Below are 23,995 nucleotides of genomic sequence, written 5' to 3' on the forward strand. Positions count from 1 at the left end.
AAAACAACAAATCCCCAAAATTCTTTTGATATCGTCTGATCTGGTTGTAAACAATTCTAATTTGTACAAAGAGCATTCTCTTTGCATTAGAATTCATTAAAATGGTATAGATAGTATAGTGTAACAATTGAACCCTAATTGAGATTACATTAAGGTCCAATGATTTATTTTGTTGTGTCTCCATTATTTTTATTTTCTTATTCATTTATTTGTTTTTTAATTTAGGGAATGAATATGATGTTAAACATTGAAAAATTAAAAAAAATTAAAAATGACCAAAAAAAGAAAAGTCTCACAAACAAATGGGATGCAGTGCTTCAACTTTACTATTAGTTGTTCTCTGACTGACCTGGCAAAGCCCACGCCCCGACTGTTGCCGCCGTAGTCACGGAGGATGCGTGTGGACACGACCTGCCCGAAAGGCTGCAGCATGTTCTCCAATTCTTTCTCGTCCACGGACAGCGGCAGGTTGGAAATGTAAAGATTTGTGGGATCTTGCTCCTGTTGCTGCTTGCAGACGAGAAGACAAAGGAGGGGAAAAAAATGTCGAGATTTTATCACTGAGGTTTGTCATTAGATACAGCTGTGTGTTACAACAGCCCCCCCAAAAAATGTAGTACAGTCATCCCTCGCTACTTTGCGCTTCAGTTACCGCTTGTTCAGAGCTTCACAGAATTTGAATTGACTTGTCTTTATTGGCATTGATGCCTCAAAGTATTGTGTTCTGAACAGACGCGGGGGCAGGTTGGGGAGATTTGTGTGTTGGGTGGCAGTGACTGTGATAGGTGTATGCTGGCAGTCAAAGAGCAGGGCCGGCGCAAAAGTCAATGGGTCTGGCAGTGGCTCAGGAGGTAGAGCACTCGTCTTGGGATCAAGAGATCGCAGTTCGAATCCCGGCTCCTCCGTGTTACATGTCGAAGTGTCCTTGGGTAAGACCCTGAACCCCTAATGCCCCCAATAAGCAGGTTAGATCCTTACATGGCTGCACGGCCGCTATTGGGAAATGTGAAGCACACTGTGAAGCGCTTTGGGAAGTCTTGACTTGAAAAGCGTTATATAAAATGCAGATGAAATGATCATTTCATCATTTCATTTCAAACTGCGAAGCATGTGGCTCATTACATTTAAAATAAATTTATCAATTAAATCAGAAATTGAGGAAAGTCAGAAGAAAACTGAAATGGTGATCACCAGCCGGTGCTTCGTGTATTATTATCAGGTTTGGAAAGCGACTGAGGCAGCGTCGGGAGGGAAAGCAATAGGAAGGCTGCAGGTATGGTCCCATTTAACCGCGATAACGGAGGGATTACTGTACGCAGGTAAGGTATATCCAAATTTATTCTTACATGCCTTCAGTGAAGTACCGCGTTTTGGCACAACATGCAAGGCAGAACTGAGCTGTATTGGGAGTCAGCAGTGTACATAACAAAGGAGAGCAAGCACAAATAAAAGAAAAGCATCCAGCATAGTTTCACACAAAGCAGAAAAAAAATCTCCCCCTTTCTGTTGCTATGACATCTGTGTTCAAGTTGCAGTTGTTTAAGGGTTCATAATCGCTATTTCTGTAGGCCCATCTGTGGTGCGTGTTACAATTCTCTTTTGTTGTATTTCCAATCCCAAAATATTTCACTCAGTCAATAATGGCCTCTTCTTGGGACACGTGCAGGTGAAGCCTGCATGGTTTTAGGAACAACAAAATTGTTTCCAGACAATTCAAACTCACTCCCTAAGCTTTTCTACACATATCCAAAGCTTCAATATATTGCGCGGTTCGCAATCACAGTACCAAACTTACCTATGTTTTTTTAAAAAGATAAAATAAAGAATCTTGAACCAACAAAACATCATACAGAACAGTTGTTTTTTCTAGAGTGCCTTACCAGATACAAGGTTTTATATACCAATTAGAGGTAAGATTGGGCCTAAAAAACTCAGCCTAATCCGACCCGAGTCGCAGGTAAATAAACCCAAAACTTAACGGATTAACTTGATTTGATAACAGAGCCTGAAATAAACCCGAAGCTTTCATTCACCACCAAAGTGACCACAAAGCTTTACTTCGGGGGAGGTGGAAGGAGGAAGTGGCTCATCTTTTACCCCAATAGAGAGGATGAAAATTTTGTTGGATAAGGTGACTTGGAGTTAAACTGATAAGTATGTTCTTTATCTAAATTATTACTTGAGTAGAAGTAAGTGCATGCTTTGCAGATCGTCCCATGAAGGAAAAAAAAAACATGAGAGGGCCAGTTGGACTCCGGCTGCAAGTGCACAGGTCCTGGATCTTGTGAAGGGCGAGAGTGGCCAACCAGTGAAGGCGCGCTGAGGGAGTTTGGATAGTGGATACCCAAGGTGGACTCAAAAACAGCCAGTTTCGGAATATCTCACTATGGAGCGTAGAAGGAAAGCATCATCTCCGGAAGAGTGACCAAGTATAGCCTTGAATAGAACTACACCGACACTTCTATCCAGAAGGTTAAGATTCCCAGGGATCCTGACTGCCTAGAATACACTAGTATAGTCACACAGCTTATCAGAGAGGTCAACGAGAACAGAGGTGACCTTGCCATGTTGTGGTTGGACCCCCTTCATGTCTATCCCGCACCAAGTAGTTGAGCTTGCACTACACCTCCACCACTTCACCAACAAGATCAAGCAGTTGACGCTGGATTTTTATGATACAATAGATATCATATAGTGCCGTTAAAAAGGTATTTGCCCACTTCCTGTTTTTTTTGTTTTTGCAGATTTATCACTTACAAAATGTTCCAGACCATCAAATACATTTTGATATCACAAAGACAACCCAAGGAAATACAGACTACAGTTTTGAAATGTTGATTCGTTTCTAATTAAAGCACCCAATAAAATACCAAAACCTATCTGGCCCTATGCGAAAAAGTAATTGCCCCCTGAACCTAATAGCGAGCTGGGCCACCTTTGGCAGCGATAACAGAAATCAAACGTTTTCAATAGTTGGTAATAACGGACTGCTATGTCAACAAGACCCAGCGGCCTACAAAGCAGCGAAGCAGAGTGGCAAGACAGCGGCGTGACCGGACGAGGAAGCGAGGTTGTCGGGCCGGGCTAACCGCTAGGCTAAAGGCTAAACCCTTCAAAACACCTCTCCCATCCATTTTCCTCTCCAACGTTCGCTCTCTGGACAATAAACTGGACCATTTAACAACTGGAAGTGGCATCGAACCGCGTGATGACGAACTGCTGCGCTAAAATTCTGACGAAGACATGGTTACTCTTATCTATCCCGGCTGACGCTCAAGGAAACTGTGCGGGTCAGATGTATCGACGTTTTGTTCTGTATACACGTGTACACGAATGACAATAAAGTAGATCTGAATCTGAATCTGAATAAGTATTTCACAACACTGTGGAGGAATTTTGGCCTACTCTTCTTTGGAAAATGGTTTCAAATCTGCCATAATGGAGTGCTTTTTAGCATGAAATGCCTGTTTAAGGTCACACCACAGTATACCAATTGGATTTAAATCCGGACTTTAGCTTGGCCACTCCCAAACCTTCATTTTGTTTTTTTTAGAGCCATTCAGAGGTGGACTTGCTGGTGTGTTTCAGATTGTTGTCCTGTTGCATGATCTAAGAGCGCTTAAGTATGAGGGCACAAACTGATGTAAGGACGTTCTCTTTCAGGATCTTCTGGTTAAACACCAAAATTCAGTATTCCGTCAATCAGAGCAAGTTGTCCTGGTCCTGAGGCAGCAAAGCAGCCCCTGACCATCACGCTGATACCACCATGCTTTACTGTTGGTATCATGATCTTTTGTCAAATGCAGTGCCAATTTTAACATCAGACTTAACGGGTTTCACTACTTCCAAAAAGTTCAATTCTTGACTCATCAGTCCACAGAATGTCAAGATGCATTTGTGAGACGACTGTTCTTTTGTGCCAGCATTGGTTTTTGCCTGGGAACTCTCGCATGGAAGGGATGCCAATTTTGGCCAGTGTCTTTCTCAAAGTGCAGTTGAGAACACTAACCCTAACTGAGGCTAGCAAAACCTGCAGTTCCTTGGATGTTTTTCAACGTTATTTTGTTACCTCCTGGATGAGTCGTTATCACACACTTGGAGTAATCTTAGTTGGTTGACCAATCCTGAAAAGGTTTGCCACTGTGCCAGTTTTCTCCATTTGTGGATAATGGCTCTGACAGTGGTTTGGTGAGGTCCTACAGCCTTGGAAATGACTTTGTGAGCTTTTCCGTACTGATAAAGATCACTTTTTATCTAATTTCTTTTGGATTTTCTTTGGATAGTAGCATGTTAATTGAGTTCTTGAGATTTTGTAGCCTACTTCGTTCTGTCTAACAGATTCAATTTAAAAGATTTCTTGTTTCTAAACAGGTGGCGGCAATCGATTTGGGGTGTGGCCTTTGGAATTGAACTCAGCTTTCCCAAAACTGTGGTTATTCATAGTTGCTTTGTGATTTAACAAGGGGGCAATTACTTTTTCACATAGGGCCAGATGGGCCTAGATATTTATGTGCTTTAATAAATGGAATAACATTACAAAAGTGCGTTTTGCATTTCCGTGGGTTGTCTGATATCAACCTTGGTCCGATGATCTCAAACTTATGTGAGGGATAAATATGCAAAACAAAGACACCAGGAAGGGAGCTTTTTCACCGCACTGTGTATATATATATATATATATATATATATATATATATATACTTAATATACTGCGTACATACACTAATACATATTGATCCATACAGCATACCAGCTCGGTGGGCCCTGGGGTAGAGCGCCAGCCCCGAGACCGAGTCATACCACAGACTTACAACATTGGCACCCCCAAAATTGCCTCCCTGTTTGGGGATGAAATTGGAGGTTTTGGTCACATGTTGCGACACATCAGTTGGGTAGAATTATTATCGCATCACTGACTGTGCACAGTTGTATGAATGTGTATGGGAACGGACCCCCAGGTAAGATGAAATACGGCATGAAAAAAAAAAAGTATATATATATACACACACACACACACACACACACACACACACACACACACACACACACACATACACACACACACACACACACACACACACACACACAAACACATATCAAAAAACACGGGTTTATGGATTTTGATTTGTGGGGGGTTCACAGTACATCTTCTCAAGAAGACAGAAAGACACAAGCATCTGCACTGCAGCAGCTCAGCGCCTCCTCAGCCTCCCTGAGAAACACCAGGAGAGCCGCGTAGCTAAGCTACAGCCCCGCACAGACCGCACTACGTGTTCCCAGCAGCTCTGCTTTGGAAAGCCACCTTTTGCTAATTAACTCTTATCAGCAGATTCGAGCATATCAACGCAGTCTGGGCTGCGGAAGTGGAATAAATGAATGGTGAGAAAAGTACTCTGAGGTAATTATGCCGTTTTTCTGCTACTATGCAGATCTGAAAGCACTTCTTTGCATACGACAGCGAATCTTCAACAATTATAATAGGGAAGTAAATGAAGCCTTTTCTTGGCATTCCGCAAAACACCACTTAGCGTTTTGACATTGGATGATAACTGACTAACTGAAGACGGACACACAGGGAAAATTGATAAAAATTGAATTCACAAAATGGAAAAGAGAGTATAACTTTTGAAACTGTGTGTCTGTGTGCAAACTGGTGGTCTAGGATGCCACATAACAGACAGGTTAGTTGGCAGAGGGAGACATGACATCTGGTTATACAGTGAAAGTAAATGAGGTCACGGGAAGAACAGCTTGTCAGCTGAGGTCATGTGATCTGGCTCATGTCATTCACTCGTGCACAGCACACATAGTCGGAGAGGAAGTCCGGACAACCTTGCGGCAATGCCATCCGACGTTAGTGTATAAACCTGCACACACAAAAATCACAAAAAGCCTCACCTTGGCCATCTGGGCTTGAATGCCGCTGGTTTTCAGAGCGTGCACGGCCTTCAAAGCGGCCGCTGGGCTGTCAAAGTCCACAAAGCCGTAACCTGTGGTTGGCAGAGCGGTACTATATTTACATGAACAGCCAATAAATGACAGGCGCAATCACAAAGCTGGTGTCCAACCAAATGCTCCGAAATATTCACTTCAGTAGATTCCAAATTGTTGTTGGTTTTTTTTCCAGCCGTTTAGTAAGCATCATCTCAAAGAGTGAGCAAAGCATAACACTCACACATGTGGAATGATGAGTACTATTTAGAAAAATAATAATAATAATAAATAAATAAACAAATAAAATACATGAAATGTACCGAGTTGACCAAATTGTAACTCTCTGTGTACGGTGCTTCGTAAATTTCATAATTTGTCAAAAATCCAGTGAAATTTGGAATATTTTTTTAACAAGTTTCAAACGATTATGCATCATGATTTCAATTCCATTGACATTATTTACTTTCTGGCGTGGTTCCTTGAACAACAGAGGCAGTAATTTATACCAACTCCGTCGGCCGGAAACCATCGAGAGCCGTGTAACGCCAATGTAGAGCCATCGCGGCCCGAGCGGGAGACGCCGGGCGCCGGTGTTGTGCCCAAATCTGACTCCCGTACAAAATCCTCCCCCCCTCGCGTGAAGGCGCATTCTGCTGCGCTTCCGACAGGCCGGCCTCCGCGCCGAGCGCCCGACCCGCTCGGCTTGTCGCGGTGTCGTGCGTATCGCGCCCGAAAGTACCTGCGCCGCGGGTTAGGGGCTCGCTCGCGACCCTAATAAGGCTAAGCGGTGCAGATAATAAGATGAGATTTTTTTTATTTTATTTTTTTTTGAAGGTGCGCCGCTACTTTGCGGATTTTCACTTATCGCGGGTGGTTTTGGTCCCCGTTAACCGCGATAACCGAGGTGTTACTGTATATTTTTCCCCCACTAATTATTAACCCCACTCAGAGAAGTGTCCATGTACTGGTAAATCATGCATCCAAGGGTTAGGTACTCACAAAAAACTAGCACAGAAAATGCACCTGCCTTTTAAAATCAAAAACCGCATTGAAATTACAATACTCGTCTGGAAAATAGCAATTACAGTACGTTTTTTCCCAAAACAATCAAGACATAACTGTTTGATCTTGAACAAATTGCGAATTATTTAATTTTGAGACATTTCCCTCCCCATATAGGAGTTGGGCAAAAATGATGGTAATACGTAGCTTACATTTTCAGTTGCAAGAAGTTCTTCCTATTACAATTTACCACTGGGAAACACTACCTTCATTTTTTTGCCTGACCCATAATTATTGTCCATAACTGAAACGCGATCCTGGCACTAATAACCATTTCACAGTGCCCTATTAACGTGTAGCATGCACCTGTCTCCTTGGGTGTGACCTGCAAGGGGCGATGACGCCTTATACAAACTAATGCCAGCTGCAGTTAATCACGAAGGAAGAAATGCCATGGGAAAGTAAAGCCACCAGATAACAGTGTCGGTTTCATTTTCAAGCAGACTTGTTGAGATACATGGCGATCATTTCAAGCATGTACAAGGACTTCACCCGAAATATCATGCCATTTCAATCCTTAACAACACATTAAAATACAAGCGTTTTCTGGGATTTCAAGCACTCCTATGAACACTGGTAAGAGTTTATCAATGGAATTTGAGTAAGCATTTTCAGGGGTGTCCAATTTACAGCTCGGGGGTCATTTGTGAGCTGCCAACAAATTTTTAGGGGATCCCATCAGATATAACACATTATAATTATGGCTATAAGAATTAATTTTTTATACAGAGTATAGCTTTCAAGTTAACTACAGAGTTTAAAATGTTTAACATTATTTTTTATCTACATATTTTCTTTATTCTCTAAGGGACACTCTGTAATAGTTGACCACTAGACGTGACTGTAATGTTTAGTGCCATCTAAAACAGGTGCTACAAAGCACAAGGAAGGATAAAAACCAAAGACTCAAAGTTACCAAGCCCCACCATTTTTCTTCCCATTTTTTTGCTCTGCATAAATAAGATTTTGTTTTAATGGGTTACCTTAAGCAGCAAGATAGCGGAGCATCATTCCAGCTCTCTCCAGGTGAGCCTCATGTTATTTAATATAAATCCAAATTTCTCTACCTACGAGTATTTTGAAAATGCACGACTAGAAGTGGCTTTTTTTTTTATGCTTCTCTCAGCATTGTCTCACGGGCCGGATTCAAGCCAATGCATGGCCTGATAAAGCTCACGAGCTGTAGTTTGGTGACCCCTGATTTAAGTAGTGAATGGCATGGCGTGGTAGTTTCTTTGACTGACCTTTACATTTATTAGTTGTTTTGTCCAGGATCGCCTTTGCCGATTGAATCTTGCCATACCTGCACACATAACACCCATTTAAAGAACAAAACATGAGTTAAAATCCTTTGTTGCTTATGATGCCTTGTGTGACATAAGACCCTTGGCAGAATTTCTTTCTAAAGACCAGATTTTTTCATCGGCAACACACAAAACCAACTCTATTTTGCAGGGAATGAAGTCTTGAAATTGTTCGGTATTTGCGCGATCACAAAACTTCAACCTGAAATGTGAAACAAATTGCACGCTGCATGTGACCACACGAGCTCAAACAGACTGAATGGAGAGCTGACATCACCATTTAAAACTTGTTGCTACAAAAAAGCGCTTTCATTTCTGCTTTGTGCTGGCAAACAAAATCGGGAGCATGAACAAAACAAGCGAAAAGGACACAAACAGCTGCTGCTGGTTTCATGGATGAATGCTTTGCTCCATATGCTTGTGGGGAACGAGAGGAGACAAAACTTGGCTAATTATGGCATCTCCCCTACTAAACAGCTACGTGGATGATGGGCAATAGGATCAGTATCACATAGATACTGTGCTACTTTAGACTTTAGTTGGAGGCAACTAGAGGAGTGAGATAGGCCAATGTGAAAGGCCCCGATTCCTATGGATGCCCCAGGGTGAAATTCATAAACTCAGCCACGATGCTGAATTAAAATGTGGGCATGAACACTTTCGAATGTGTAGGTCGACAATTGAATCAGCTTTGTTGCAAGCCATTGATTAGTGAATTAGCTGTTGATAATTTGCAAAGTATTTAATGATTGCTTGCTTAAAAGCATGCAAGCGAGCGATATCAGGATATTTAGGACTTTGTAAGACCTTTTCAAGACCACATCCAATGAAATTTAGGACCAATCTTGGACTTAATGGTGGCATACAGACGCGGGCGCCAAATCGTGACACACCCTGGTGCATGACGACACCTGGCCGCCAAGGCGGGAAGAGCTCCCGAATTGGCCGTGGCCATGTCTGGATTAAGGGTGGGACTGAGGCGGCCGTGAGCAAGACAGTGCGGAGGTCAAGGACGGACTGACCCAGGCGCTTAGGCGACTCGCGAGACACTTCCATTAATAGTAGGGGACGGAGTACGCAGAATGCAATGCATCCAGTAAACTGAGATTGTTAGTTGGCTCCAGGGGCATTTTACAGGCAGGGACTCCCATCAAGAGAGCAGGACGGGAACTTTTACAGGGACAGCCCTCTTCAGTCGACTCCCGTGTTCAGCGTAGCCTAGTACGCATTGGTTTATTACAATTATTCTAATGGAAAAGTTATAAAATGCACATCGCTGTCCCACGTCTATATGAACTGTTGATATCAACGTTTTTTTAAAACAACTTAAAATATCAGAGCACATTTCAAATGTCTTTTTTCCAATCATTGGTGCAGCCAAGACTGAGTACAGGTACCTACCCTTGAGCAGGATCTCTGATCATTCTCATAAACGTTACCAAAAGGGGCTCTGTCAGAGCAGCAGGGCTGAAACTAACACCTATTTTAAAAGTTGACTCGTCACAGACTATTGAAACGTTTCGTCAAATCATTTTAATTTTTTTTCTATAATTTAGCATGAAGTTAGTAATTATTATGTGGCAAATAATAGGCACAGTGCTTAGTCAATACGTAAGTAAACACACACATTTTTTCGGGACAGGCAAACAAATAATAAACACCAAGCAAATATTTTTATGTCAACAAAAAAGAGGCACATTAGCAGCAGAAAAACAGTAAATAAAACAAATATGATGTCCATTTTGTGATATACATTCAGTGATCAACCGCAAAGTCTGTAACAGAAGTACTAAACAATTCTCAACCATTTGAAATGAAACTTTTAACAACTGACGTTGGTTCTTTTGACTGCATGCATTCCATTTCAAATACACGCTTGTCAGACACGGTCTGGCATAACGCCAAGCTCTCTTTTACAGTGAAATATGCGCTTATAAAATGTACAATGCATGTCTTCAAAACCGTGTTGGCTTAAAGGGTACTTGAATCTTACAGAGGCGAGTCAGACTCACTTTGATTCAACTGTCCGACTTGCTTTCTCCTTAAATATTTGTGTGTAACCGATCTATAGCCATGATATGAAAAGTCTGCTTTGCAACTTTCTTTTTTTTAGTCATTTCATTGGCTGTATTTGGGCTAAAATCAGTGTCTGAAACTCATGACAAAAAGTTGCAGGACACCAGGGCAGACAACTCTGAAAAGTTGCCTGCCCAGCCATAAAGTTGCCTGCCCCATTTTTCCCAACTTAAAACACAATAAAACAACTAATCGCAAAAAAAAATGTATATATATATATATATATATATATATATATATATATATATGTATATATATTAAGGATTGATAATCAGAATATATGACAGAACAACACTTTAAAATTACGTTTATTATAAATCTACTTATAATATTCATTGCATGTATATGACATTGCTGTTTTCCATCTGCCATCAGTGTGTACCTGTGTTTACTCATCTTCATTCATGCAATGTTTGCGTCGTGTCGTCTGCCACAAGCCAAGTGAACTCTTTCCACGATGTTTTTAATGTACGTTTACGTTTTTTAGTGTCATCAATTTTGTTAGCTTTTTTTGAATATTTCTTCTGAGGCTCAGGTTTTGGCTTGATTCTTAACCACTTATCCATTTTTCTTGTGTTTTCTGTGTGTATACTTTGGAAAATGATATTCAAATGCACGACCTTATAAGAGAGAGTCCGGAAGCACTAAGTTATTCGATGCTGGCTTCTGATTGGCTGCAGAGTATGCAAATTGCCAAACGAACCAAAATTTCCAAAGCGAACCAAGGTTTTGAAATCGGAATAAAGCAAATCAAACGTTTGATTTGAGGAAAAAAAAAACTTGAAAAAGTTGTCGGCCACCCGGGCGGAGACGTTTTGCAAGTTGTACGCCCGACGTAAAAGACGCAAGCCCCGGGCGTCCAGGCAGACGTTATTTCAGACACTGCTAAAATGCTCAAAAACTTTAGAAGTTTTAGTTGATGTTGACACTGCCATTTTAAGTAACAGCTAAGAATAGAGACACAATTGGCTATCGCGCATGCGCGACTCTTAACAACAGATTATATTCATTCAGAGATGCCCTTGCTGATGGAAAAACGTGTCTGACAATGACATTCATTCATGACTATTTCTAGTATTGATTTTTGTTGATAACGTCGTTTAATCGTTGCAACTCTACACAGCATTCACAGCTGTCTAGGCACACACTTAAAATGCCCACAGCAGTAAACCTATCCTTAAGTTCCTTATCAGAACAGATATGTGCCAGTAAATACCAGTATCACTCAGTACAAGACTGGGATTTGTTTGGGCCAACCATGAGATTCCAAATTTTAATGTAATATTAAATACCAAATATCTATCTATCTACCTTGGTCATATCCCTCAAGAGGGGTGACCGACAGCAAGACAAACATACAAAAACAAAGAAAATAAAGGGTAAAATAGCACTAAACACACACAAACATTTTTGGACCATGGCCAACCCAAATGCCCAAACACACAAACAGGTTAGGCACCTTGGCACCTAAGTTGGTCATGCTTTCATCCCTCCAGATGAAACGGGACACAAGAAAGCGGCCGTGTCACTCGTGTCAGGGTGACAAAACACACTCTTCTGTTCAACAGCAGGGCCCGACAGCTTTCACTGGTTTACCCCTGCCGCATCATAAGGGTGCCCAGCCCATCCTTTAGAACGAGTCCTCAATCCCACTATCCTTTCAATACCAAACATACTGAACTTAATTTCAGGCAAGCATTACAATTAGGGAACACATACACACAAGACAAAATACATTTTGAGACTCACTGGTGACAGAGTTTGACCAGGTCCAGGTCGGTGGTGGCGGGAGGGAGTCCTCGGATGTACAGGTTGGTCTTACTGAGCTGCTCCAGGCCTGTGCTGCTGCTGTTGCTGCTGCTGCTGGGACTGGATGGAGTCATGGGGTAGGACTGTACACAGGAGCGCCACTGTTAGCGATGGCAAACGGGAGCGGCATAATCAAATTAAAACACCGGGCAACTGTTATCACAGGGAACTCTTTTTTGTAACTTAAGGGGCACGAAAAGATGTAAGAACAGAGAGCGAAACATCAAATTGTGCACACATTCCACAATAATGCATTACGTTTCTGCAGAGACTGCAGAGACTATACCTTTTGGGCCATTTCAATTACCTATATAGAACATTGGTGGTTAAAAAATATTAATGAGGCTTGGCATTGATTATAAAAAGAATTGCAATTAGAATGGGTGAGTACAGATTTTAGTATCAGTGCTGAAAACACATTTGTATCAATGATTGGGCCTATTCCACTGTATCAGCTGTCCTTTTGTGGACAATGACCACTTTAATAAATTAATCAATTCTAAGCAGTTTTAATGTAAAATAAAATATTTTAAAAAAACATGTGTCAACTACATTTTCAAATTACTTTCATTGGACTTTCAGATGTTTGTTTCTACTGATGTCGAACAGTATCCGGGACTACTGTTGAGCAGACTGTATTGAACTGGGTCTTGGTGGGGAAAAAAGGACAATAAAAAATGTATAATTGGCCAAGTTGTGGCAGTGATATATTGCAAAAAAAGATAACGACTAAAATAGAACCCATGACACGGAAAAATGATTTCCCACCTTCATATCCGGGGATAAAAATGATGATTTGGGGCATGATAATTGCTTCACAACACATGAACTCAATAACACAGATGGACTTTAAGTGCTTTGTTTGTATTTTTTTTTAAATAGTTACTCCTTAAAAAAGTGTTATTATAACGTATGTATTTGGCTCAAACTATAGTACAGGAGTTCCATTTTACTATTCTGTTTCGGCAAATTAGAGTTACATGACAAATATGATGTGCCACGTAACTAAATTTGATGAGTGAATAATTACCATTACTTAGTTACAATTTACTTACTACTTACATAACAAGTGACCAAGTTTCGTCGTATGTTGTTTTCTTAGAATCTTATTTTTGCTTCTGTTAACAGAGATAATGTGCTTTCCCCCCAAATAGTTCCAATTTAAGATGGCTGACCATATGACATTCTCTTAGGAGCTTTGTGGTTTATAAACATGCAATTTGGATTTTTTTTAGGATTCAATTTTAAAATTGATGCCCTCCTAAATCATCTCCAAAGAAGCTGACTTAGACTTACAACAGGGGGTGGCTATATCTTATACAGATTTTCGTTTTTTTTTTGTTATTCGTTAATGCCAGTCTATATTCAGATTTCTTATGAATACTGCCACATCCTTGTAGGTTGCTCCATTCCCAGGGGGCTTTACATTTCTGATTCTCAGGTGCAACAGCAATCACAGCAACATAAAGCTGCTGGGAGACGGTGTTGTAACATTTACCATTTTGCATTTAAACTGCTCATCTATCATTTTCCTTTATCTCTCTTGAGAGGACTCTTTCCTAAGCCCCGCGTGGCCCACATACCCAGTGACACAGTAAATAATTGTCACCTTTAAAATTAAGTTGACTGACTGCTTACAAGGTTGAAAACAACTCCTGCGATGCTGCTAATTACATGACATTCCTTGCCAATCTTTTACGGACATGTTATGTTAACATTGTCTTTTGATTTCTTGTTCATTTCCCCTTTTTGGTGTTTTTCTTGTGTTCAAAATATAAAAAAAATCATTTGTTTATTTATTCTTTCAAAGCCATTGTTTTTGTCCATCTCGTTTCATGATGTTTTTGTAAATTAATCTTTTTTTTTAACAAAAGGTGTGCAATAGATTGTGTTATTGTCTGTTTATGTGACATTACACCAGTCAAAAAGAAGAAACAAATACAAAAAGTGTGTACAGTATACCTGATAACTATTAAAAATCATTAAAGGCAGTAATTGCCTTTTTTGATCATTTCAGCGACAGAAATGTTCAATGCTTCAATTTTCAGCCACGAGCACATATTAAATTACAAACCCAGTTAAATGCTACTGTGTAAGACATATATACTGTATTGTATATACTGGTGCATACTACTGACATAAAACGTTATTTTTGCTGTAAAATATCATGTCGCACAACAAAAGATTTAAGAAATGGCCATCTGTGTTTCATGTTCACATACTCCTCTATGTTGTAAAAAAGACTATTAGCGATTTCAGCTAGTGGCTGGTGGTCAGGCAGCCAGTCGTGAGAACTAGTTGCATAACCCCGATTTTGTACAACAGTTCAGTTCACCATTCAAAGCAGTGGTTGATTTCAATTTTGTTGCAAAATCCCGCAACAAAACTTCAGATTCCCTTTATTCTGAATAACCGAGCAGCTGTAAGCCATTTCTTTTATCGCAGCCCCTTTGCCATACATAGCAAAAATTGCATTTAATTGAAACTCAAATAAGATGGGTTGAAATGCTGCAAAAAGTCAACAATTCACCTTTTTCTCTTTTCTTTTTTAATCAACAAGGCTGAATAAAGTTCTTCCCTTCAGGTAAACATAGTTACCTGGTACCTAAATGCTACAAGATGGCACCAAGACAATGTTTTTAGCCAAGTTAAAGCTTTGACCTGAGCACAAATATCAAAAGGATGTGTTGGGCAGATAGGAAATGTTTTTGCCTAAAAATCAGATGTCTTCATGGAACTTTGCCATCTTTAGCAAGGTTACCGATTAAAATGAGAATCTACAGGTATTATCAATGGCTCTCACTTGATTATACATTGATTAGTATTTGAAATCTGGTTATCTTTCCACATGAAGCACATCGTGAGATTACACCTTTATACGCATTCACAGTCTGCCTGCTACAAAAATGGGTTTAATACTGTCACACCCCTGCAGTAATATACCTTTTTTTGCATTCTCCGGAGACAAATAAGCTCAAAACTGTTCTGCAAAGCATTTCCTTCCGTTTACTCACTCTTTAAAATAGCTCCCAGCCAAACCAAGTCTCCCTAGATCACTTTAAACACAAAAGCATGGCAGTACTGTGCCATCTGGCCGTAACCAAAGGACAATTCTCTCAAAAACCCACAGCCATGGATACCACCACAGTCATGCCAAGCCTAAAAATATAGTCTTAACCAAACCAGTCGTAGAATGTTGAATAAATGTTGGCCAGGGATACTTTTAAGGAATAACTAAGCTTGGCAGGACCATCTGTTCAACATTTGAGTAACATTTAATGGTGGTAAGCAGGCACTGTACAACAACACAATTTTCGGGGGGAGGGCATCAAAGAGAGTGACTCTAGCAGGCACGTCAAACTTACTGATTGGATGATTTAGTCCGGCCTGCCATACATTTGTGAGTATGACAATACAAGAAGCAAGTCTCTGGGTCATTTTTACCAAATGTTAATATTTTCTTAAATAAATGCCAACCAAATGCTCTCTCTGGCCGCTTGAGGGCAGTGTTGAGTTTGCATAGCCTGGTGGGTTGCATCAGATGTAAAACGGCGTTCGCTCAACCGTTAAACTAAACCAGCTAACACATTCAATGCCAAACATAAATCTTTTTTTCAGCTTTGTTTGTGAATAAACGTGTTGTGTTTGGAATAGATCCTTTGTTATCCGTGATTATGATCCGTAAAGTAGGTTACCAGTTTAGGCTGAATGATAAAGCATAATAATAAAAATTTGGAGTTGACAATCTTTTAGTGATCCTTCCCACCTGAGAACAGAAAGTCTGGATGATCCGTCCCAACAGTCAAACTGAGTGTGACATCCTTGGACTACTACACCAAGAGACCGACAGAAGCAGGTTTGTGCGAAGGGGAGATAGAGCTAACTCCCTGATGGACTCACCTTGACTGAATCAAAATTTGCGTTTGATGGATTGGTATGAACGGAATCCGCAAGGTATGTTTTGTGCTGGAATAATTCTATCCATCGGTTTGGCCGAGCTCATATTTCAATCATGAGAGGCCATAAAAACTCCTGTGCCCAGCATCAATCTTCCATCTCTATCAGAAGGCGTAACAGGAATCCAAGGCGCCTTCCAACCCCAACCAACGTACCCCACCTTTTCGTCCACCTGAGAGGTCAAAATGAAGGGTGCACAACGACATGTGTCCCCCTGAATTCAGTCAGAATCCATGAAGCAGGAAAAGAGGACTACAATAAACATGGTGCATGTTTAGCGGAGTGTCTGTCCAAACAGCATTTTAGAGTCACTCTAAATAGGCTCTAGTCTAGTAGATAAGAGTCGATCAAATCCAGAGGACTAGCTCTACAATTATTCATGATTTAATCTGAAGGTTGCTTTAATCTAATTCAAACCAAGCACATAGAGGAAGGGCTTCCCAATGTCATTCGGGGCTTCCGTTTATTAGAAAAGTGACATAAAAATAAAAAGCAAAATACAATGGCCTACCTGCTTACGAGTGGCAGATTTCAGTGGGTTGGCCGTGTTAGCAAAGATCATCCTGGAGGTTGAGATATTCGATTTCCTGACAAGATCTCCCTCAGTCTTAAAAAAAAATCGCAGATCCAAAGAAAAAATCGGAAGCGGTATTAGGCTCGAGGACACGTCTGGTTAAAACATCAACATACTGATCAGGTTGGTTACGCTGGACAACGCCTGTGTTTTCTCTCTTTCGCTTTGGTAGAAAAGCATTTATCCAGTTAGCTGGATTTGGTGTACACCAATGCATCGGGCGAACCTCCGGCTCGGTTCATTGATCTACGACGTCCTGGTGCAGACCGCTCGCCAGTCCCACCTACTACGGACCAAACCATCACTCTCATCTGGGGGTGTTTGGCACTAGCGGACTGCCTTGCCTTCTTGTAAAATAACAACATTCGACGTTCTGAGTGTGTATTGTCAAAAACTATCTAAATGATGTATGTTGTTGTCAAAAAACACGATCATACGTTTTTTAGGATTGATTTATTAGGCAAGTGGGACATTTGCAACGTTCCACATTGGTATCATCTGCACATACCAAGCATTCTTCACCCCACCTCCCCCAACCACATACACACACACACGCACAACCACACGCACCGACGTACACGCATTTACACGCGCACGCGAAACCACACACACTTCCTCTTCCTACCCTTCCCCCCATCCCACACACTGCATGTCAGGCAATCAGGATGGAATGAAATATAAGCATGCACTGGCTTGGACCGGAGGTCACATTATGCCTTCAAAATAATAACAATAAGGGGGATCGATCGATATCTATCTATCTATCTATCTATCTATCTATCTATCTATCTATCTATCTATCTATCTATCTATCTATCTATCTATCTATCTATCTATCTATCTATCTATCTATCTATCTATCTATCTATCTATCTATCTATCTATCTATCTATCTATCTATCTATCTATCTATCTATCTATCTATCTATCTATCTATCTATCTATCTATCTATCTATCTATCTATCTATCTATCTATCGCTCCACATTATAACAAAGTGCCTCACTACAGTTTTCTTCCACATATTGATAGAATATGATATTTCAGTGAAGCCAATTTAGGGTTTCCCCGTGAAAGATTATAATGCTGAATGATTGGGGATGGGACAGTGTCAAAATGTTTTCTGACCTGGATAGAAAAGAAAGGTCAACAGGAAATAGAGTGTGATCGAATGACAAATCCAGAATCCTATTTGTCACTGAGTGGAATGGCTCATCATAATTATCTATTTGTGGTGCAAAAACGGGATGATGTTGTCCATAGGAATATGAAGTTTGGACTTTGCTTATACTGTACTTTACTATCTATCCACATTTGGTAGACTGATCATACAACTGGCTTATAAAGCAATGTGGGAAATAATGCAATGTTGTGATCATCCAACCAAAAACTGGAGCATATATTACAATATTCGGCAGGCCATCAATAGTACAAAAATAAATTGTAAAAAAAAAAAAAATTAATGCTTTTGGTTCTCTGATATAAATTTATGAACAAGGATAGACAGCTGGGATGGGATCCAGCACACCTGTGAAAATTGATGGATGGATGGATGGATGGATAAACAAGAATATGCTCACCAGATCTCTTATACTTTTGGCAAAAAAAAGTAACAATATGAACCAATCAGTTCAGCATTATCTTTGTAGAAGTACAACTACTGGTTGTTTTGAGTGGAAATTGTCAGGACCAGAACTGAAACAGGACCCAATTGCGTTACGTTTCTCACAAGTTTTATTAAAGGAGAGAGGAGGGGCTGCGCCCACAATCCGGCGTTCGCTAGGTGCGGGAAGCAGGTCCCTCTGAACGCGGAAGTGGATTTCCCGTGACGAGCGATGGCGGTGTCGGGAACAGAAAAACGGGTCAGTAGCCGGGACAGGATAGCAAAAACGTGGTCGGGGTCGGAAGCGAGTCAGAAGCCAGGAAAGGAGAGTAGACGTGGTCAGGGACAAAAAGAGGTTGAAAGCCGAGATGGGAGAGTAGACGTGGTCAGGATCAAAAAAGGGTCGAAGCCGGGGAACAGACGGGAGCAAAAACAGGTGGGAGTCAGGGTCGAAAAAAGGTGTACCTAGAGTTAACTGAGGTTCACAGACAGACTGACAAAAGGGGACAGATAGGAGTGGGTTTAAATAGGGACAGGGAGCCGATCAGAGTCCGAGGCAGTTGGGGCCAAAGGAGCGGGCACAGGTGATGCAAATCGGTAATCATGACAGTATTTTAGATTCCATTACATTGATTTATTGGCTTTTAATTTCCCGTGTCTAAAAACAGAAAGCTGGATTTTCTAAAACGTATTTCTTCTGAATTGACTATTGAAACATATTACCCTGGATTCATAAAGAAAGTAAACAACTATTGACACTAGCACATGTTCTTTCATCTGAGATTCAGGACATTGCAGGAGCATGAAGTGTTTGGAGCTAGCAGGCCCATGTTTCATTCAATAATTGATTTCAAGTTGTTGGTTAGTGCTGGGTTAATTACAAAGAGAACATAGGTAAGCCCCTTTTTTGACCTTCAATGACAACCACCCATTGGTATTTATGTGGCCGTTTAGTTGCTTCCAGAGAAGGAAATGCCTTTCTGCTTGCATCATACCCAACTCCCAATCAATCCCAATCAAATGTCAAATTAGCTCTCTGCCTCTCATATTTATATAAGTGAGTTGGCGGTTAAATTCATTATAAATACACCTCCCAGGGGATACACTTTTTAAAATCTACGCTTTAAACAGCTTTAGTATCCTCTATTGTCCATTTGGGGTATTTCTGAAATGCTTTCATTCCATAAAACCACATGGACTGAAGATCTTTGTGGAGATTTAAAACGTAAACCCAAATCATCTGTGCATAGGGAAGCTCTTCAAAGGGTCGAATTTCTCTGCCTTCTCTCTGCTGGCTGGTGGGATTACAGCTCCATGCCAGTGTCATGTTACAAGCTTCTCTTGTTCCTCGAAAGCGGCACTCTTGCCAAATCAAATAATAAGCAGCAGCAGTCTTTGTTTAAAAAATCCTTGTTCTTGTAATGTTACAAATTTTGTAACAAGAGCTTTAAAACTAAAGCACATCAATGTCACACCTATTGGTTCATTGTGAAATGTATGTATGATAGGCTATATGTCCAACAAGTCAATGGATTTGCCTGATTTGAAATCTTCAACACAAAGTGTGCAAAATGACTTCCCCCGAGCAAAGACATGAAAGGGTTTGCAACACAATAAATGGAAAGCTGTCAACCAATCGTGTGCAGGGACGAAATGAATGAGGTAACCCAGTCAGCAATAATGATTGAGCAAACACTTTGCTTGTTTCCAGCATTGTTTGCATCCTGATCAATGTATTGACCACACCTGACGTCCACCTCGTAGTAAATGTACATTTTTAAGGGATCAATTCAATTACAAGAAGCAAACAGTCTGCTTTAGGGAATAGTGTGCGAACAGGAAATGCACTAAATGGAAAGTCACCTGTTTGTTCTTTTTTCCTTTTACTGCTAGCACATGATTTGAAAGGTTGGTGTCTGTAACTTGAAATTTTGCTACTCTCTGCTGCCATCTCCTGGATTAAAGTCATGATCGTATACTCAGTCGGCTAATTCGAGGATTATCTTTTTGGGGGTTTGGATTGGCGTTTGGAGTGTATTTGAAACAGGCCTTTTCTTATTACCATTTTCAAACTACACTAACAAAAAAACCTAGGAACGAGCGTTTTAAAGACACCTGAAACGAAGCACCCCACCTTTAATTGGGAACTCTAATGAAATGAATTTGTCACAATCAAAAGTTTCTTGATAAAAACATTAAATTAGTAGGGTTAGTTTTTACTGGGGCAGCACAGCGGTGCAGTGGTTAGCTCGTGTGCAGCACAGTTCTGAGGTCGTGGGATCAAACCTCCTGTGTGGAGTTTGCATGTTCTCCCCGTGCTTGCTTGGGTTTCCTCGGGGCACTCCGGTTTCCTCCCACATTCCAAAAACATAAATGTCAGGTTAATTGGCCGGTCCAAATTGTCCCTACGTGTGACTGAGCAAGCGAATTGTCCGTCCCTGTGTGCCCTGCGACTGGCTGGCAACCAGTTCAGGGTGTCCCCTGCCCACTGTCCGAAGATAGCTGGGATGGGCAATGTAAAATTGTGTAAAATTGTTCTAGCTAAATATTGCATGCTACTAGTGCATCAAGTGACATTCTACAATCCTAGTAGCTATAGTCCCTCCTAGTTAAGCTTAATACAATTAACAATTGCTACACAAAGTAAGGAAACATGTGGAAGCCTTTGTTAAAGAAAAAGTTAATAATTTAGATTTGCATTTTAAGTCTACAAGGCTTTTGTGGCGCTCAGATGGCCATTAAAAGTAGTAAATTGTACGTGACGGAAGCCCATCCTGGCTGGAATGGCTGAGTGTTGAGGTAGCAGGAGGTCCCGATGGGTGTGGAGAGGGAGGGACTGTGGAATGTGGACTAGTTCTTCCCCTTCATCACCCGTAGCCGTAAGTAAGGAATGTAGGTCCCGTTCAAGCGCTCAGCTTGCCAGCAGACCTGTCTGGTTGGACTTTTTAACAGCCAAAACACAAGCGCTGGTTGGATTGCAGAGCTTGGAGCTCTTTAAGATCAACAGGGAACTTTAAGGATTATTGAACAAGCTCGCTGGTTGTGTAGGGGGGCTCGACCCCTCACAGGATTGTGTAATGCTTTTGACTTGAAAACACATTCTAGGAATCTACAACGGTTTAAGGGAGATTGGAGTGAACCCACAAAAACACTAGGTGACCCCAAACCAAAGCCGACATGTTATACAGCTAAAATTGGGATAAAAAAAAATCCCTATGCTTTTCTTCTTCAAAAGTTAAAAAAACATTCAAACGCACAGAATAAAAATGTACGACCTTTGAAGAATAGTGTTCTTTACGTGAACAATTATTATAATGCAGGTGTTGTATTTCTTCTGAATATCCATCTCATTCTAAACAACTTTGAAACTGTTTTTGTCATTTAATGAGTTCTTCCCATTCTTCGCATTCTTTAAATTTCTCTCTCACTTTGCCCAGTTGGGTAGGAGTCTCTATGTGCACCCCCTGTTTTTTAGTTCTCCTCACATTTCACATTTAATTTCAAACTTGTTTAAATTCAAATTCAATAAAATGTTTCCCGAAATTATGTGGAAAATAAGAAGAAAAAACAAAGTTGTATTTCACATAGATTATTCTATTATTTCTGATCTAGACGCTCATATCAGCTTCCAATCTGAGTCAGCTGGTCAATGCAAATAATGACATGTCTTAGGTCCAGGTGCTGGACCACTGGTTCATCCAGGTTCGTCCTTCTCTCTCACTCCGCCACCAGCCAGGCAGGACAAGAAGAGAAAAGTATGAAGTCAGCATCAATGATAAGCTTCAGAATAAAAGTGCAGTTGCAGTTCTTATCTCAGGAGGAAGAGCTTTCCACAGCACCAGGGCACGAACGGAGAACATTCTCGAGTCTGTGGCTTTCTTCTTGGCCCTTGGAGTCACAAGTTTTTTCAAGTATTTTCCAAATAGAGGCCATGAGCAGGAACATAAGAGGGAAATCAAATCAAAGAGATAAGAGGGGGCAAGTCCATGCAAACGTTTGTGTGTTAGTAACAGAACCTTAGAGTCAAATCTTAGACTGGAGCAAGTGCAGGTTAGCTTAAATTCAAGTGGTATGATCAAACATTTTTGTCCTAATTAGAAGTTTCGCTGATGCATTTTGAACTAGCTGCAAACTTTTGATGCTAGAAGAAATGTGAATTTCCCTTCGGGGATGAATAAAGTATCTATCTATCTATCTATCTATCTATCTATCTATCTATCTATCTATCTATCTATCTATCTATCTATCTATCTATCTATCTATCTATCTATCTATCTATCTATCTATCTATCTATCTATCTATCTATCTATCTATCTATCTATCTATCTATCTATCTATCTATCTATCTATCTATCTATCTATCTATCTATCTATCTATCTATCTATCTATCTATCTATCTATCTATCTATTGGTAGACCAGAGAGCAATACATTACATTAATTAAGCAGAGAAGTGATAAACGCATGAATAATGATCTCCGCATCTGACTTCTTAGCAATATTATGAAAGTTGAAAAGGCTATTCAAGTAACATTTTTCACACGTAACTAAAAGGACAGATTGGGATCAAATATGAGACCTAGATTTTTGACCGCTCACTCAAGGTGATATTACATTTGTCAAAGTTCAGAGCAGTGTTTGAGAACAAGTCACAACAAAAATGTGGACCAAGAATCAACACTTCGTTTTTTTCTCCTGTGTTAAGACGCAAAAAAGTGACATCTCTCTTTTTATCTCAGTGAGGCAGCCACATTACCAAAACTTAATAGAGCAGTTGCCTCCCGTGTAAGATACAATTGAATGTCATCTGCATTGCAATAGAAAAAAATATACTTGCGGGTAATATCACCAAGCAGAAGCATAAAAATAAAAACTACTAAAAAACTAAACGGAAGGGGGGCAAGTACAGGGCCTTGTGGAATGCCACAGGGGACATCAAAATGTTAAGAGGTCATATTGCCCTAGTTAACACAAACCATCCTGTATGAGAGGTAAGACTGAAATCGTAAAAGTACGGTTCCTGAGAAACCAATCGGTTTTTCAAAAGAATCAAGTAATGTGTTGTGGTCCACTGTGTTAAAACGCAGCACTGAGATGCAGCAGCAGCGACACCGACGAGGTTCCAGGATCTATTGCTAAGAGAGGTTTATAAGTTACATTGATCAAATCAAAGAGATTGCTTTCCAAATCAAAGTCGTTTGGCTGCGGTCAACCTTTTCAAGTAATTTAGAAAAAGAAATTGACATTGGCCTATAATTACTTGGGCTCTTCGGGTCAAGGTTAGTTGGTTTTTAGCATTCCTTTTCGGTTGCACTACACCCTACAGCGACTTCTTGTGGTCCGATAATACACACTGTACCTTTAGGTCTTACACATTTTCTACGGAAACTCGAGAATTTTTCATGAAAAAAGGGTGCCTTGGCTGAAAAACGGATTGAAAAACCCCGAATTAAACAATACAGCAAATATCGTCCAATTCACTTATATTAACAGTTTTCAATTTGTACTCTCGTTTTATTAGTTTTTTTTTCTTAATCTGCCGCTTGGGAGTCCCTTCCCCCCAGCATTGCACGCATTGGCAGAGGAGGAATGACTGAATGTAAAATGGATGAACTCGACACTTTCACACACTGTGGGCTGGCCGCTCTCTTGTGTCTTTACACTGCAATTGCAAGA

The 23,995-nt window shown here is 40.5% G+C and overlaps 1 protein-coding gene across 1 annotated transcript in view; it reads right to left on the reverse strand.

Annotated features, from left to right (window-relative positions):
- rbms1a (RNA binding motif, single stranded interacting protein 1a) overlaps window positions 1-16,975 on the reverse strand; it is a 41,276-nt gene extending 24,301 nt beyond the window's left edge. Inside the window, exons 1-5 of the mRNA XM_088334216.1 lie at window positions 16,654-16,975; window positions 12,126-12,268; window positions 8,241-8,299; window positions 5,899-5,990; window positions 350-507 (exon numbers count right to left, since the gene is read on the reverse strand). Of these exons, the coding sequence (XP_088190342.1) occupies window positions 350-507; window positions 5,899-5,990; window positions 8,241-8,299; window positions 12,126-12,268; window positions 16,654-16,704 (503 nt within the window). The 5' untranslated portion in view covers window positions 16,705-16,975. The remainder of the gene's footprint in view (window positions 1-349; window positions 508-5,898; window positions 5,991-8,240; window positions 8,300-12,125; window positions 12,269-16,653) is intronic.
- Between the last annotated feature and the right edge of the window lie 7,020 nt (window positions 16,976-23,995).

The sequence above is a fragment of the Urocampus carinirostris genome, chromosome 4 (genome assembly GCF_059441175.1).
Source record: "Urocampus carinirostris isolate Australia breed hairy pipefish chromosome 4, RoL_Ucar_1.0, whole genome shotgun sequence".
Classification (NCBI taxonomy): Eukaryota; Metazoa; Chordata; class Actinopteri; order Syngnathiformes; family Syngnathidae; genus Urocampus; species Urocampus carinirostris.